The sequence below is a fragment of the Protobothrops mucrosquamatus genome, unplaced genomic scaffold (genome assembly GCF_001527695.2).
Source record: "Protobothrops mucrosquamatus isolate PMUCROS unplaced genomic scaffold, P.Mucros_1.0 scaffold367, whole genome shotgun sequence".
Taxonomy (NCBI): Eukaryota; Metazoa; Chordata; class Lepidosauria; order Squamata; family Viperidae; genus Protobothrops; species Protobothrops mucrosquamatus.
Window position 1 is genome coordinate 532,771 of NW_015386701.1, and position 15,164 is coordinate 547,934.

General features: G+C 36.2%; 1 protein-coding gene across 1 annotated transcript in view; it reads right to left on the reverse strand.

Moving 5' to 3' along the window:
• The window catches only part of GRID2 (glutamate ionotropic receptor delta type subunit 2), a gene marked incomplete at both ends in the record, with an annotated part of 216,921 nt that overhangs the window by 125,911 nt on the left and 75,846 nt on the right, over positions 1 to 15,164 (reverse strand). The window contains 1 exon segment of the mRNA XM_015815692.1: positions 524 to 719. Coding sequence (XP_015671178.1) covers positions 524 to 719 — 196 coding nt within the window.

A 15,164-nucleotide genomic window follows, 5' to 3' on the forward strand; every position in this document is an offset into this window, starting at 1 on the left:
GTATAATTTGTAGCCCTGAAGCTGCAATACAAATCACAAGGGGCTAATCTTGCTTCCCTTAATGAATAGGTGAAATCTGTCATCTTAAGGTAGGGTTTCTCAGCCTCAGCAAGTTTTAAGATGTGTGGACTTCAAATCCCAGAATTCCCCAGCCAGCCATGTTAACAGTTACATGTTAACAAGTAGCTCAAGTTGAGAAACAATGTTCTAAGTACCTGTGAATAGCTGCCCCCTGTCTACTTGTAGAGCTAAATTACACAAATATGTTTAAAAAAAGTGGCGAACAACTGGCTTAACCTTTTCAAGGAAAAACAGTTCTTAGACTTTTCTTTTGAAAAAAAAAATGTAACCAAATACATAAATCAGTCCCAATTTTAGGGTGCAGTAGAATGAGCCACAAGCTGAAATCACTCTGAGGTGACTATTTTTCATGTCCTAACAATTTTGTAGCAAACTTCTTTGCAAAATAAATCCATTATTCCTAAGAATTTTTCAAATGATCAAGAAAAAGGTTGGACTTTACCTTATGAATGCCTATCTGGGATTCTTGCACATTGTTCTCAGATCCATTACTTCGATTAATCATCTGCCACAACTTTGAATACATGTTATTCTTCTCAAAAGGATTCATCCCTTTCACCCGTACATGTTCATAGACTGCAGAATCCAAAACGGTACCATAAGGAATATCTGTCTGCCGGGAGAGATCTTGAAGAGACCTTAAATATTAAAGAAGACAAGAAACACAAGATATTTGATTCCACATTTCCAGGCTATTGGCAAGCAAAGGGCAGCACATACCGTATCATAACAGCTCTTAAGGCATTTTGATTTTGTTTTTATATGATTCTTAAAAATCAAAGCAAGACAGGGAGAATTGCTTTTATATTTTAAGACACAAGGGCAAGTACAGAGCTAGAGAGTAAAGGAGAGAAAAGAAAAGATATTGGATTTTTCTTTTTTTTAAAAAAGAGAGACCTACAAAAATCAGGGCAGGTCAGCTTCTTTTAAAGAGCAACATAGAAGGAAAGGTTTAATATTATCCCACGTTTGAGATTTAAAGAACATGCAATTCCCAAAGTGACTTACCATTATAGTATGTTTTTTTTAAAATGAAAATGGTCATTGATAGTTTAAAATCTAGCATCATCCAAAAGAAAACCAACAAAAGAAAAGAGCAAGGGCTAAAACTGATTGGTTTCATTTATCTGTCAAATTTATATGACACCTTTCCATCAGACAGTCCTCAAGATGTCAAGCAATAACCAGAAATAGGAATCATACCATTATCATCTATTTGATTTCGCCCCTGGACATCAAAGTAAAAGCACTCTTCTAGCACAGATAAATTACATCTCTACAAAGATTGTTTCTATCATAAACACAGCAAACCATTTCTTAAATTACACTTCTTATATTAAAGTCCTAAAAGAGACAAAGCAACATCCAAAGCATCAATAAAAGGGGCAAAACTGAACTTTAGTATCTCTATAATCCGAAGAATTAGCTGGAGGAACATGTGAAAAATCATCATACTACAGATATATAAGATTTATGAGTCTGCTTCCTGTGAGTCGATCTACTGATTTATTTATTTCAGTTTTATCTACACTAATAATGATGCCTCTCTCCTTTCTCCATTGGCTGGAGACTGTCTTGTAACAAATAGGCAGCAAATCCTTGTATACAACTGTAGTTCAAAAGAGTTGTCTCCAAAACAGCTTTACTGCTGCTACTTCTGCCAGCAAAAACAACAATGATTCAATGTAGTAAAATATCAGAAACATTAGTGAATAATAAAGCAAGAAACAGCCTTCACTAATACAAACAAATGGAATAACAAAAACATTATTTTCTTAGGTGAAATAGATGCGAACTCGGATCTCTCAGTGATCAAATAAGATAATAATCAGTTCATTGTCAAGAATTGATAATTGACATGTACTGCTTGTTTTTTTTTTACTAAAGTGAACATACAGATAGTCCTTGACTTACAACACTTCATTTAGTGACTGTTCAAAGTTACAATGGCACTGAAAAAGGTGACTTATGATCATTTTTCACAGTTACAACCTTTGCAGCATCCCCATGGTCATGTGATCAAAATTCAGATGCTTGGCAAGCTTCTGACAAGCAAAGTCAATGGGGAAGCCAGATTCGGTTTACACAACCATGTTACTAGCTTAACAACTGCAGTGATTCACTTAACAATTGTGGCAAGAAGGGTTGTAAAATGAGGAAAAGCTGACTTAACAAATGTCTCACTTAACAACAAAAATTTTGGACTCAGTTGTGATTTTAAGTTGAGGACTACCTGTAATCAGTTATCTGCTCATGTCACTAGTGGAGAGCAGATAAATTACATCAGTGAAAAATTAGTACATTAAGTTTTAGTATGGATGGCCTGGTCACTGCAAGGTAATTGTGTTATGCTGAACTTAAACATTATTCATTTATTATTCGCGGTAGTCATCTCTTGCAGTAAATATGCCCGAGAAGTATCTGAAGCCATATGCAATGGGAACCAGAGAAAAGTTGGTCTTAACATGATATTCCCTATCTTCCTCTATAGAAGAGCCATGGAAAGAAAACAATAGCCAAATAAGCATCTTCTCAAATGTTGATAGTGAGAACAATGGTAAATTATAATTGTTTGTCTTTCTTATCAGAAATTACATCTTTGCAACCAAGGAACCCAATTAGTTATTTTACACAAACCACCTCTTGCATGTTACCCACAATTATCGCAATGAATGGTTTTGAAATAAAGGTGAGAAAGAAAAAAAAAATAGTTGCAGAAGGCTACCATTTGTCAATATGTTCTAATCAAAGAATACAAACTCTTTGAATACCCATTAGAAGTGGTATTGTTATACCTGGGAAACAAAACAAAGAAAGCTTAGAAAATAAAAGCACAATTGACAAATATCCACAGACCTTTTTGATAAATTTAGTCTCATTATATTTCTCAGCCCAACTCATCTCACAGGGATATTGTTATGGGGAAAAAGAGGAGGAGGCAAGTATATAATGCATGTTTGTGGCCTTGAGTTAGCTACAAAGTAATAAAGGCCTAGATAAAAACCTAATAAATAAATAAAATAAAAATGCCCACAATATATTATTAAACCTCTGCATATTCAGTGAAAAGTGGAACTGCACTTATTTAGATAAAGCTCCATACTTGCATGGATACAAGATTTAAGCACATATAGTAGTAAGCATACAGTAGATATTCAGCTTCTTAAAATCCTTAATCTGGTTCTCAGAGCTCTCTCAAAAATAACTATCAAACTGGATTTTTAAAGGACAGAATTGAAAATTATTTACTACCTGAGCGCTCTGTCTCTCCCTCCCTCCTTATCTATATCTATATCCAGTGCTTTTTTTCTAAAAAAAAAAAAAAAGGTGCCGGAACTCACACACGTCATACAACCCGCCTTGCCTACCTTACAAGGTTCCATCCAAAAAAGGTGCCGGAACTCCGTTCTGGGCGTTCTACAGTATGACAAAAAAAGTTTCTCCTTAGTTCTAGGTTGCTTCTCTCCTTGATTAGTTTCCATCCGTTGCTTCTTGTCCTGCCTTCAGGCACTTTAGAAAATAGCTTGACTTCCTCTTCTTTGTGGCAGCCCCTGAGGTATTGGAACACTGCTATCATGTCCCCCCTCGTCCTTCTCTTCATTAAACTAGACATACCCAATTCCAGCAACCGTTCCTTATATGTTTTAGCCTACAGTCCCCTAATCATCTTTGTACAGGTATAGTATAGGGGGCACCTTGCTCAATAGTAGTAACTGTGAGAGGGACCTCGGAGTCCTAGTGGACAATCACTTAAATATGAGCCAGCAGTGTGCTGCAGCTGCCAAAAAGGCCAACACAGTGCTGGGCTGCATTAACAGAGGGATAGAATCAAGATCATGTGAAGTATTAATACCACTTTACAATGCCTTGGTAAGGCCACACTTGGAATACTGCATCCAGTTTTAGTCACCACAATGTAAAAAAGATGTTGAGACACGAGAAAGAGTACAAAGAGACTCTAGAAGAGCAACAAAGATGATTAGAGGTCTGGAGGCTAAAACATATAAGGAACGGTTGCTGGAATTGGGTATGTCTACTTTAATGAAGAGAAGGACGAGGGGAGACATGATAGCAGTGTTCCAATATCTCAGGGGCTCCCACAAAGAAGAGGGAGTCAAGCTATTCTCCAAAGCGCCGGAAGGCAGGACAAGAAGCAATGGATGAAAACTAATCAAGGAGAGAAGCAACCTAAAACTAATGAGAAACTTCCTGACAGTTAGGACAATTAACCAGTGGAACAACCTGCCTCCAGAAGCAGTGAATGCTCCAATACTGGAAGTTTTTAAGAAGAGGCTGGACAGCCACTTGTCCAAAATCGTATAGGGTTTCCTGCCTGAGCAGGGGGTTGGACTAGATGACCTCCAAGGTCCGTTCCAACTTTATTATTATTATTATTATTATTATTATTATTATTATTATTATTATTATTATTATTATTATTATTATTATTATTATTATTATTATTATTATTATTATTATTATTATTATTATTATTATTATTATTATTATTATCTATCCACACATACACACACATATTGTGTGCCAGTGCACTGTACATCCCTCAAAGTTGTGAAAGGCAGGCTTGCAAAGTAATCTCTACATTAGCATTTCTCAACACTAATCTTGGCAACTTTAAGATATGTGGACTTCAACCCCAGAATTCCAAAGTTGCCACAATTGAGAAACATTGCTCCAAATGAGACAGTTTGTTCTACAAGGAATAGTGCAAGCATGTACTTTGGGCTTTACTTGTGCTTGTGGCATACTGGTCAAAACTGATTGATACTGTTCTTACCATTAGCAAAAAATGTTGTATATGGCAAGAGTATCATTCTGGCTAGTAACCTGCTCTTCATTACAGTATTATATTAAAGTACTAAATGAAAGCCTTAATTGATTATAGCCATGATGAGCATTGGAGCATAGACCATATCTATGTGAAATAGATATGGACCGGGACGCCTTACGCACGGTCACTCATGCGCTTGTCACTTCCCGCCTGGACTACTGCAATGCTCTCTACATGGGGCTCCCCTTGAGGAGCACCCGGAGGCTCCAGCTAGTCCAAAATGCGGCCGCGCGGGCGGTGTTGGGAGGGACTCGTCGCTCCCATGTTACGCCGCTTTTGCGCGAGCTGCATTGGCTGCCGGTGGCCTTCCGGGTGCGCTTCAAGGTGCTGACTATTATCTTTAAAGCGCTCCATGGCATCGGGCCTGGCTATCTTCGAGACCGCCTCCTGCCACAGATTACCCCCCACCGACCTGTACGCTCCCACAGAGTGGGTCTCCTCAGGGTGCCGTCAGCCGGACAGTGCCGGCTGGCGACCCCAAGGGGGAGGGCCTTCTCTGTGGGAGCTCCCACCCTCTGGAACGAACTGCCCCCAGAGATCAGGGTGATCCCTGATCTCCCTTCCTTCCGCCGCGCCCTCAAGACGTGGTTGTTCCAGCTTGCGGGACTGGCCTGAGGGATTTTAAAGGGGTTTTAATTACTTTTAATCTGATAAATTTAAATATTTCTTTTTAATCAATTTTAATAGGTGTTTTATATGTTCGTTTTTATCAAATTGTTAGCCGCCCTGAGTCCGCAAGGAGAAGGGCGGGATATAAATGTAATTATAATAATAATAATAATAATAATAATAATAATAATAATAATAATAATAATAATAATAATAATAATAATAATAATAATAATAATAATAATAATAATAATAAAAAAATAGGCTGTGGGTTAAAGTGTGTATGAAAGGACGATTGCTGTAAAATAACAGAATGAGAGAAATATACTGCCAAAAGTGTATAAGGAGAAATAGTTTCAAAGACTGAAAAAGCTACTTGAATAAGCAGTTAAAGGTTTCAAACCCCCCAAAAAAAGACTAGTTGCCATGACTCAGTTTCCAGACAGTTACAAAAGGTGTATAGAAAAACAAAACTGTTATGATTAAAAAACTGAGGGGAGAAATTTAAAAAAAAGTTCTTTAATTGGGTAAAGAGAAGCATCCAGCAGAAAGAATATGATTAAAAACAAAAATAATGCAATCATTTCAAATAGGGTGGAAATGAGGAAACGTTGGAAGGAGAATTAGTGATAGAGTTGCATTTAAATGAATGCTGCCAATGTTAGCATGCAAGAAAAAAAATCTGAAAAGGAAGCCATAGGACTGTTAAAATGTTGAAAAAGGGTAAAGCTACAGTTGCAAATAGTATAAACTTGGAAAAAGTGGAAATTATTATTATTTTTTTATTATTATTATTAATTGCATTTGTATCCCGCCCTTCTCCTTTCGGACTCAGGGCGGCTGACAATTAGATAAAATACTAACATATATACATATACCTGATTAAAATTTGATTAAGATGAAATATTTAAGTATGTCCAATTAAAAATAATTAAAACCCCTTTAAAATCCCTTAGGCCAGTCCCGCAAGCTGGAACAACCACGTCTTGAGGGCGCGGCGGAAGGAAGGGAGATCAGGGATCACCCTGATCTCTGGGGGCAGTTCGTTCCAGAGGGTGGGAGCTCCCACAGAGAAGGCCCTACCCCTTGGGGTCGCCAGCCGGCACTGTCTGGCTGACGGCACCCTGAGGAGACCCACTCTGTGAGAGCGTACAGGTCGGTGGGGGGTAATATTGATCTGGCTTGCTTATGGAGAGATTGTGCAACTTGTTTAAATATGTCTCAAGGCTGCATCTGTACTGGATGATTGGAAGAATGTCACTACTGTTCTTGTGAGCAAAGGGAAAGTTAGTGAATACCAAAACTTGTTTAAATGTACCTGGGAAGCTATTTGTCAGAAATCTGATCAAAAAGGGACAAAGAACAAAATTTGTGAATGCGATGTAGTTTTATGATGGAGAGATGGTAATGGTAACCCACAACCTTCATTTCAGCTGGAAAGGGTAGCAAGTCAGGAGGCAACTGACACTGACAAGTTCTAGCTTGCGGGTCGAGTACCAAACAAATGATGAGTACCGGGACAAATGTTTCTCATCAGAATGCGTTGAATACCAAATTCAATGAGTTTCAAAGCAGTTGAATACCAAAGTATGACTGTATAAAAAGTAAAGCATGACATGGCTTTCATAATCAAAAAGATGTAACAAAGGCAATAGTGGGTTAGGATACAGCTAGTGACCAAATAACATCACTTCCATTTTGTGGGCAGCCCTTTAATATGACAGTTATCCATGTTTATGCTCCAGCCATTGATGCAGAAGAAGAGAAGGTTGACAGGTTTTATGATCCAGTTCAATCTGAAATTGCCAGAATGTGCAAGCAAGATGCACTGCTTGAGATGCCAAAGTTGGAAATAGGAAGGAGAATGTAATTAGACTGTATGGCCAAGGCAAGTGAAGTGATGTAGGAGAATGACTTATCAGCAACTGCCAACTTCTCCACAGCTAACACAATTGTCCAACAACCAAAATGATGCCAGCATACAAGGACATCACTAGATAAAAGCACAAAGACATCAAATGGGTAGAAGGAGTTGGAAGAGCTCAGTTGTAACAAAAAAGATAATCCCATGGCTCGAATGTGGATCAGATCACATACTGCTAATGTGCAAGTTCCAAATCAAGCTAAAGCTGAGGAACAAAGACAGCTGGTTTTCACAATATGCTCTTGAGCATGTATTCACACAATTTTCAAGGAGAACATCAAGAATCACTTTGAAGTCTTGAACATTATTGTTAGGGAGCCAGGGGAACTGCAGAATGAATTCAAAGAATGAATGTGAAAAGAGATTGCCAAAATTTAAGAAACAGAAGAAAACAAATTGGATGTCCAAACAGATGGTGAGAATTGCCAAGAATAGAAATGCCAAAGCCAAGGACAAAAATGACAGGAGAAAACTTAACAAATAATTATAAAGAGATGTACAGAGAGAAACGAGACAAGAAGCAGTATTATGATATCTATAAAGATATATAAGATGGGATCAAACATAGAAAACAAAACAAGCCAGCCAAAAGAGCTCTGAACTCAGAAAAGCTTCAATTTGGCACTACCGATGGGAAGGCTATAGAAATTGATTGAAGCTAACAAAAATAGGAAGAAATTCTGAGACTTCTGATTTTGCTTCGTGCCTTCTGCGCCCGACTTTGCCCTGCTGGGGCCCTAAAAAGGGTCTAAAGTCGCCCCGAAGAGGCGATGAAGAATGAGGGGTATCTTGTTGATCATGGAGAGATGGCAGTCTTTCTGTTTGATCCAAAAAAGCCCTCCAAACCGGCAGGGGAAAGATTGGCTACATTCCTATGGCCAGCCATTAGCTGCTGTCAACCGAAGAAGAAAAGCACTAATTAACACATTGTAAACAGCATATTTGGAACTGGGTTAAGAATATTGATCCTTTCTTTACTATTTTACAACTGAATTTCTTGGGAAAGGCTCTCAAGAAGCTAAAAAAAACCGAATGTCAACGGAAGCGGCGTTTTAATTTCTATGAGGGACAGAAATATACAATATTGAAGTGGAAGTAACATAAAGCTACTGAGATAATTGTTAAGATTTTCTCTTCAGAAAAAAAACATTGAGGTGAAACATAAGAAATCAATCCTTTGTTTTAAGAGTGGAAAATGGATTTTGAATGACATCTAGTGGTGGATCTGAGTACAGCACATAACTAGCTTCCTGCCTGCTTGGTGATTCTTAGACTAAGGGAGAACATTTGGCAATAAAGGAAAATATTTTGGCATACTTATCATCCTGATCTTGTTGGACTATAAACACTCACTGAGCTTGGACTTTTAGTCTCAAGAGCTAGTGGAAGAGAAAGGAAAACTTGACCTTTGATTACGTCTGGGAGATTAAACACTTTGAACACTGTGGATTATAACTTTGTCTGACTGACAATTTTTGGATGCCTAAGACAAAGGATCACTATAATATATTTCTTTTGGAACTGGAACTGTATTCTAAAATCTATTGGATTATAAAGGCTGCATATAAAGACCAGAAAGTTAGAGGAAACTTTGTTTTATTCTTACTGAGACTGGTGATATTAGAGGATCTCCAGGATCTTCCTTTCAGAAGGAAATATACTCTATGCTACAATTAATTCACCACACAATTGTTGCATACAAAGAGGATGTAAAAAAAAAAACCTGCAATGAGACTAAAAATAATTTAGATAATATAAATGAGCAAATCTCCAAATGAAATCTACAACTAGAAAGTTCCCAGACAATGATTACAAAGCATGAACAAATAAACCAGAGATCTGAAGATGAAGCAGAGGAAATGGACATAGAGATGGAAGAGATGGAAGAAGGGAAATATAAACTACCATACACAAATAAAATACTGCAAGACCTACCCATAACAATGAAATTGCAAAAGATCCTTTACCCTTTAAGCTTGCAAGATGCACCTGATCATAAGGAAGATTTGGAAGAATGGAACATAGAGCTGTCAGGGGAAAAGTTACAATTTGGGAGACAAAAGATGAGGGGAGAAATTGAGGGAGAAGGAAAGTGGGAGTTGCTTAAGGAACATAAATGGGCGGAATTCCCCCTCAAAAATACCCTACCTAAATTGTCTTCCTCAAACCAAGCAACTTTCATAAAAATAGAAAGAAAATTCCTGGGTGATTTAATTGCCTTGGCTTTGAAAGCTACTTGGCAAAGATTTAAAAAATAAAAGATTTGACCTATTAAAGAGGGCATCATATGTTTAAGTACTTGTTTGAATATGGTTAAAAGAACGGATGACCCTTAGATATCTTTAGACTTTTATAATGAAAGATATGATTTAGAATTAAAATAGCATTTTTTTCTTTTCTTTTGATATGGGAAATATGAAAATAAGAGGAGGATTGGTATGAATAAACTTTTTAGCTATATAAATATAATTAACACTGAGAAAATCATAACTGACAAAGATACTTTAAATACTGATGGGAAATTAAACCTTAACAAGAGCACAAAAAACAGGATATTGATTAATGAATTGATATTATTGTTATTTGTATAATATTAGTAAAATATGATGAAGATGTTTATATCTAACTCTCTATGCATCAATAGTACCAAGAATTGTAATTGTGTAATGAAAGGAAAATGGAAAAAATATGGGGGAAAAAGGAGGATCAGGGGAAAAATACTGGATTGTGCAGTACTGAATAGACTTATATTGAAGAAGTTAATGTTAAATATGTGAACCCAGACAACATGCTGTTTACTAAGCTCTAAAGATTGTAATTCTTAAAAATTAATAAAACTTTAAAATTAAAGAAGAAACTATCAACAATAACCACCTAAAAGCCAACTGTGACCTAAAAACCAACTGTGCTTCCGAATCCCATGATGGGTCAATAAAATGATCTTATTATCAGGGACATTATCATCTGTGGCATGAGCATTTTGTTTAAATGGAAGGACTGTTAATTATAATAAATTATTACAGCTTTGGTGCTTGCAAAAAGAAAAAGAAAAGAAGAAATTCTAATCAAACTATACTGACAAAGATGGAGACTTACACTAAGACCAAATAAATAGAAAGGGCCAGTTTGCATATTGGTATTAATGAGAGAAAATTTAACAGAATGTGCAAACGATCACATGTATCCTTAACTTCACATAGAAGCAAAGCTCTAATCTATATTGGTGGTCCTAAACACCACCAATATAAATTGGAGTTTTGGATGGAAAGTGAAATGAATTTGGTTTTTTTAAAAAAGGCTAAGAAACAAGAGATGTTGCTGATTCACACTGATAATTGAGAAAGCCAAAGGCCTTTGACTGTGTCAAGCTGTGGAATGTCATTAATAAAATAAGCATTCCCCTCAGTGGACGAATGGATTATTAAAATGTCAAAATTCACAGAAATGGCAAAACTGGCCTGTCTGGTCAAAGAAAAAACAGCATTTTTATATGGACTTTTTGTTGAAAGAAGAAGCCGCCCTGAGTCCTATGAGGAGAAGGGCGGGGTACAAATTAAATTATTATTATTATTATTATTATTATTATTATTATTATTATTATTATTATTATTATTATTATTATTATTATTATTATTATTATTATTATTATTATTATTATTATTATTATTATTATTATTATAAGAAAGAAATGATATTCTGATGTTTGGATCTGAATATTAAGAAATACAAGGATTAAATGAACGGATGGAGGGAATTCTATAATATTTAGGAAGAAGGACAATAAGATTTTATTATCTGTTGAAAAGAAAGTTGGAAGTCACTTATTTGTTAACACTATTTTTTTCATTTCTTTTCTCCTTCCTTCCTTCCTTCCTTCCTTCCTTCCTTCCTTCCTTCCTTCCTTCCATCCATCCATCCATCCATCCATCCATCCATCCATCCATCCATCCACAGCAGAATAGCACATTGTAGGATAGAAATAAAGGCCTTGGAAAAGATATTTTGATACTGTGCTGTGTCTATTCCTACAACAATTACAATCACAATCAGACAGGCAATACCATACCATATTATATGGAAGCAAAAACTGAACTTTGAAGAAGCAGGACAGAAAGAATAGTAATGCTTTAGAACTTTGATGATGGAAAATACGGCCTAAATAACTAAGAAAATAGACAAATGAAGCACAGAGTAATCCAGAATCTCCACTTGGAACCCAAATGACTTGGTTCAAATTATCTATCACATTTTATGATATATCATAATGTGAAGACCTGGTGCCTATGAAAAGCACACAAAACACTGGGAAAGGTAGAAAGGGGAAAAAAAAGTAAGACCACCTACAAGCTGGATTAATTGAAGTACAATTATGATAGTTGCATCATTGGAGACGTGAAGTTCCAGGTTGGAAACAAGTTCTCCTAAAAAATGTTTATTTTATATAGTCATGAAAAGTTTGCACTGAACTAATGACACATAATCAATCAATCAATCAATCAATCAATCAATCAATCAATCAAAGCATGAATAAAAAGTGAAATGCAAATGGTTCATGATTGAGCATGAAATGATAAGATTGTTTAATATATGGATAGATGAAGGAATGCTTTCAGTGATAGTCGATGGACATATGTTGGAGATGCGAATGTATGTATATATATCTCCAGTGTGTTAATGGTGCTGTGTTGTTGGTTGAATACCTGGATGATTTGCAATGAATGTTAGATAAGCGGTATATAAAGAGTATGGTTCTGAAAATTAATGAATCCACAACCAAGGTGACTATATTTGATGGAGAAAAATGCAATACATAATTGTAAGTTATATATAAATCATGCAAAAAAAAATTTGTAAGCAGGTGAATTTCTGTACCTTGATAGAATGTTTACCAAATACGGGAAAATTGATAGAAAATATTAAAATGAAAATGCTGGTAGAAAAGTTATGGATGGTATGCGGTCTGCTGAAACTAATCTAAAATTGTTATTCATAAGGAGATGCTTGCATCCAATTGTTTATGTGAAGAGAAAGTTGTATATGTTAGGGAAAAAAAATCAGAATGAATGGGCGCTGACTGAAAGTGGACTGAATACAAAAACAAGGAGCATACATTGAGGTGGTTTGATCACATACATGTAAGGAACGGGGGATCACATTTTTAAAACCTACATATGAAAAGATTGAATCGGGTTGATAAGGTTCCTAAAATAGAGAGGTAGAGGTTTAAAGATCAGAAAGTATGAAACAATGCATGGACTTGGTGGAAAGAAGGATGATTGCCAGTAGAGAAAGATATAAAGAAGCATACCAAATTTGGATATGTGTAAGAGATAGAAATAAGTTTTATTTTATTTATATTTTCAGTAAATTTTCTTACCCCATTCCTTTAATTTACTTGAGTTACCATTCCTTACTCCTTTGGATAAAACAGAAATTGAATAGTGTGCTACATACGTGTGCATGTATGAACTGAAGTTCAAACTGAAATAAAAATAAAATTCCTATATTCTGGAGTAAATACATCAATGCAAAATATATTGCACAAATATATTTTATTTAAACCTTGAACTGGAATGTGTGGAGTGGGTCCTGTCACCTTAATTCCCTACCTCTTCCACGAACAGAAAGGGATTTCAATATTTCAGCCTCAAATAGTACATAAAATAGCTGAGTTTTCTTTTAATTATCTTTTCATGAGCGTTATATTATTTATATACCCAAATAACAGAAAGGGAACATGCTGTGCTGCATATATTTTCATATAAAGATTTCATTTTAATAAATAGGGACTTTCTGAGCCTTTTGTTCATTTGGTAGTCCTCTAGCTTCTTCATCTTATTCTCACAGCTTCTCTGCCAACCCTACTCTTTCTTTCTTTTTTTCTTTTTTTCTTTCTTTCTTTCTTTCTTTCTTTCTTTCTTTCTTTCTTTCTTTCTTTCTTTCTTTCTTTCTTTCTTTCTTTCTTTCTTCATCAGCATATGCTCATTAGAGCCTTTATATATGGAATTCTGAAATACCACCAGCTTCAAATCAATTGTCAGACAGTCTCTGAAAGTCTGCAGACCTGACATATTTTCCTTTATTTACCCATCCTTATGGACCACTTAAGGCATACCTTTATTTTTTTAATGACATTCATTAGACTCTTTGACAGACTCCTCCAATCTAACAGCTAAGATCCATTAAGAACTTGCTGGCACAAATTAGCTTTATGCAAATGCACAAATCTCGCTGATGACACTTGAGGGCAGATAAAAGGGCTGGGATGTTTAGAATCTTGGAATGGAATGAAAATTATAAATTGCACACATAAGAGATTGCAGAACATGAACTGAAATATAGGAAATATAGGCCCTTCCAATCTTCCAAATGTGTTCAACTACAAAACCCCATCTTCCTGGAAGATAATACGGGTTGTAGTCCAGCGTTTCTGAAGGAAACAAATTGGGGATTTGCCATCTTCTATAGCCATAAAATTACTATTTTGACTTATAGAAGTATACTCAGTGGTGGGGTTCGCACTGGTTTGGCAGAACCGATAACTAATTTTTTGTTGAGTTCGGCGAACCGGTTATGATAAATCTGTGTTTTCCAGAAAACGTCTGGTTTTCGTTCAACTTCCTTCCAGGCGGGAGAAAAAATAAAACCCTCCCCAAAAGTCCAAGAGAGGAGTGACGGAAACCAAATGGAGACGAAATGCCTTCAATCACATCACTCAGGTGAAAACTAGGTGGTGCTTCTCAGAGGTAATTTCAGCAATAGACGCTTCATCTCTCTTGTTTCCCAATTGGTGCATATGGGAAAGGGGGCGGTATTAGCTGAAAGTATTAGCTGGGGTTGTGGCTCTGTGGGGGTTGTAGCTGGGGTTGTGGCTCTGGAACTTTTTCCTGTCTAGGGCAGAGAACCGATTGTTAAATTATTTGAATCCCACCACTGAGTATACTTCTATAGAATTCTATAAATCCTGTAGAAAAATAGAATTTCATTCCAATCCAGCAACAGATGAGACACTCATTCCCTGCCCTAGTGGTATTATATATCATTTTAAGATTCCTGAAGGAGGTACATAAGATAATCATAAAAACTGACCTGTTAGGCTAAGCTGTGCCCAATAGCACCTCCTTATCTGTCTCTTGAGACTCACAGGCAGGACATGGTTTTACAGTCATTGAACAGTCAATGCTATCATTTATAACCAGGAGATCAGCTGCACTGTTTCTAAACATGTACGTTTAGATTAATATACATTTAGCATAATACCCTTTCCCTCAATTAGGGGTGGGGGATGGGACAGTATGGAGTTTATAACCTATTGGGTGCTCAGTAATTTTATTTAACTTTTTATTATTTATTTATCGACACCTTTTTTTTTACTGCCTCAGTCCTTGGACTCCAAGCAGCTTATAGATAGTATAACAACAATGACGTAAAATTACCTTTAGAAATGTCAATACCAGATTAGTAATGATTAATAGCAAATAAGAAAATATATAAATAGACATATGGATGCAGGCAGTTGTGACTCCAGGATCTGTCTCCAAAGGCCTTCCAGAAAGTCAAGTGTTTACTAGCTTGGAAAGACTATGACATAGGGGAATATTCTTGTCTTAGGAGGCAAACTATTTCTTAGAAGCAGAGTTGCTATTGAGAATGCTCACCATACACTCCCCTCTTGGTAGACTGGGACCTTTGGTGAGCATT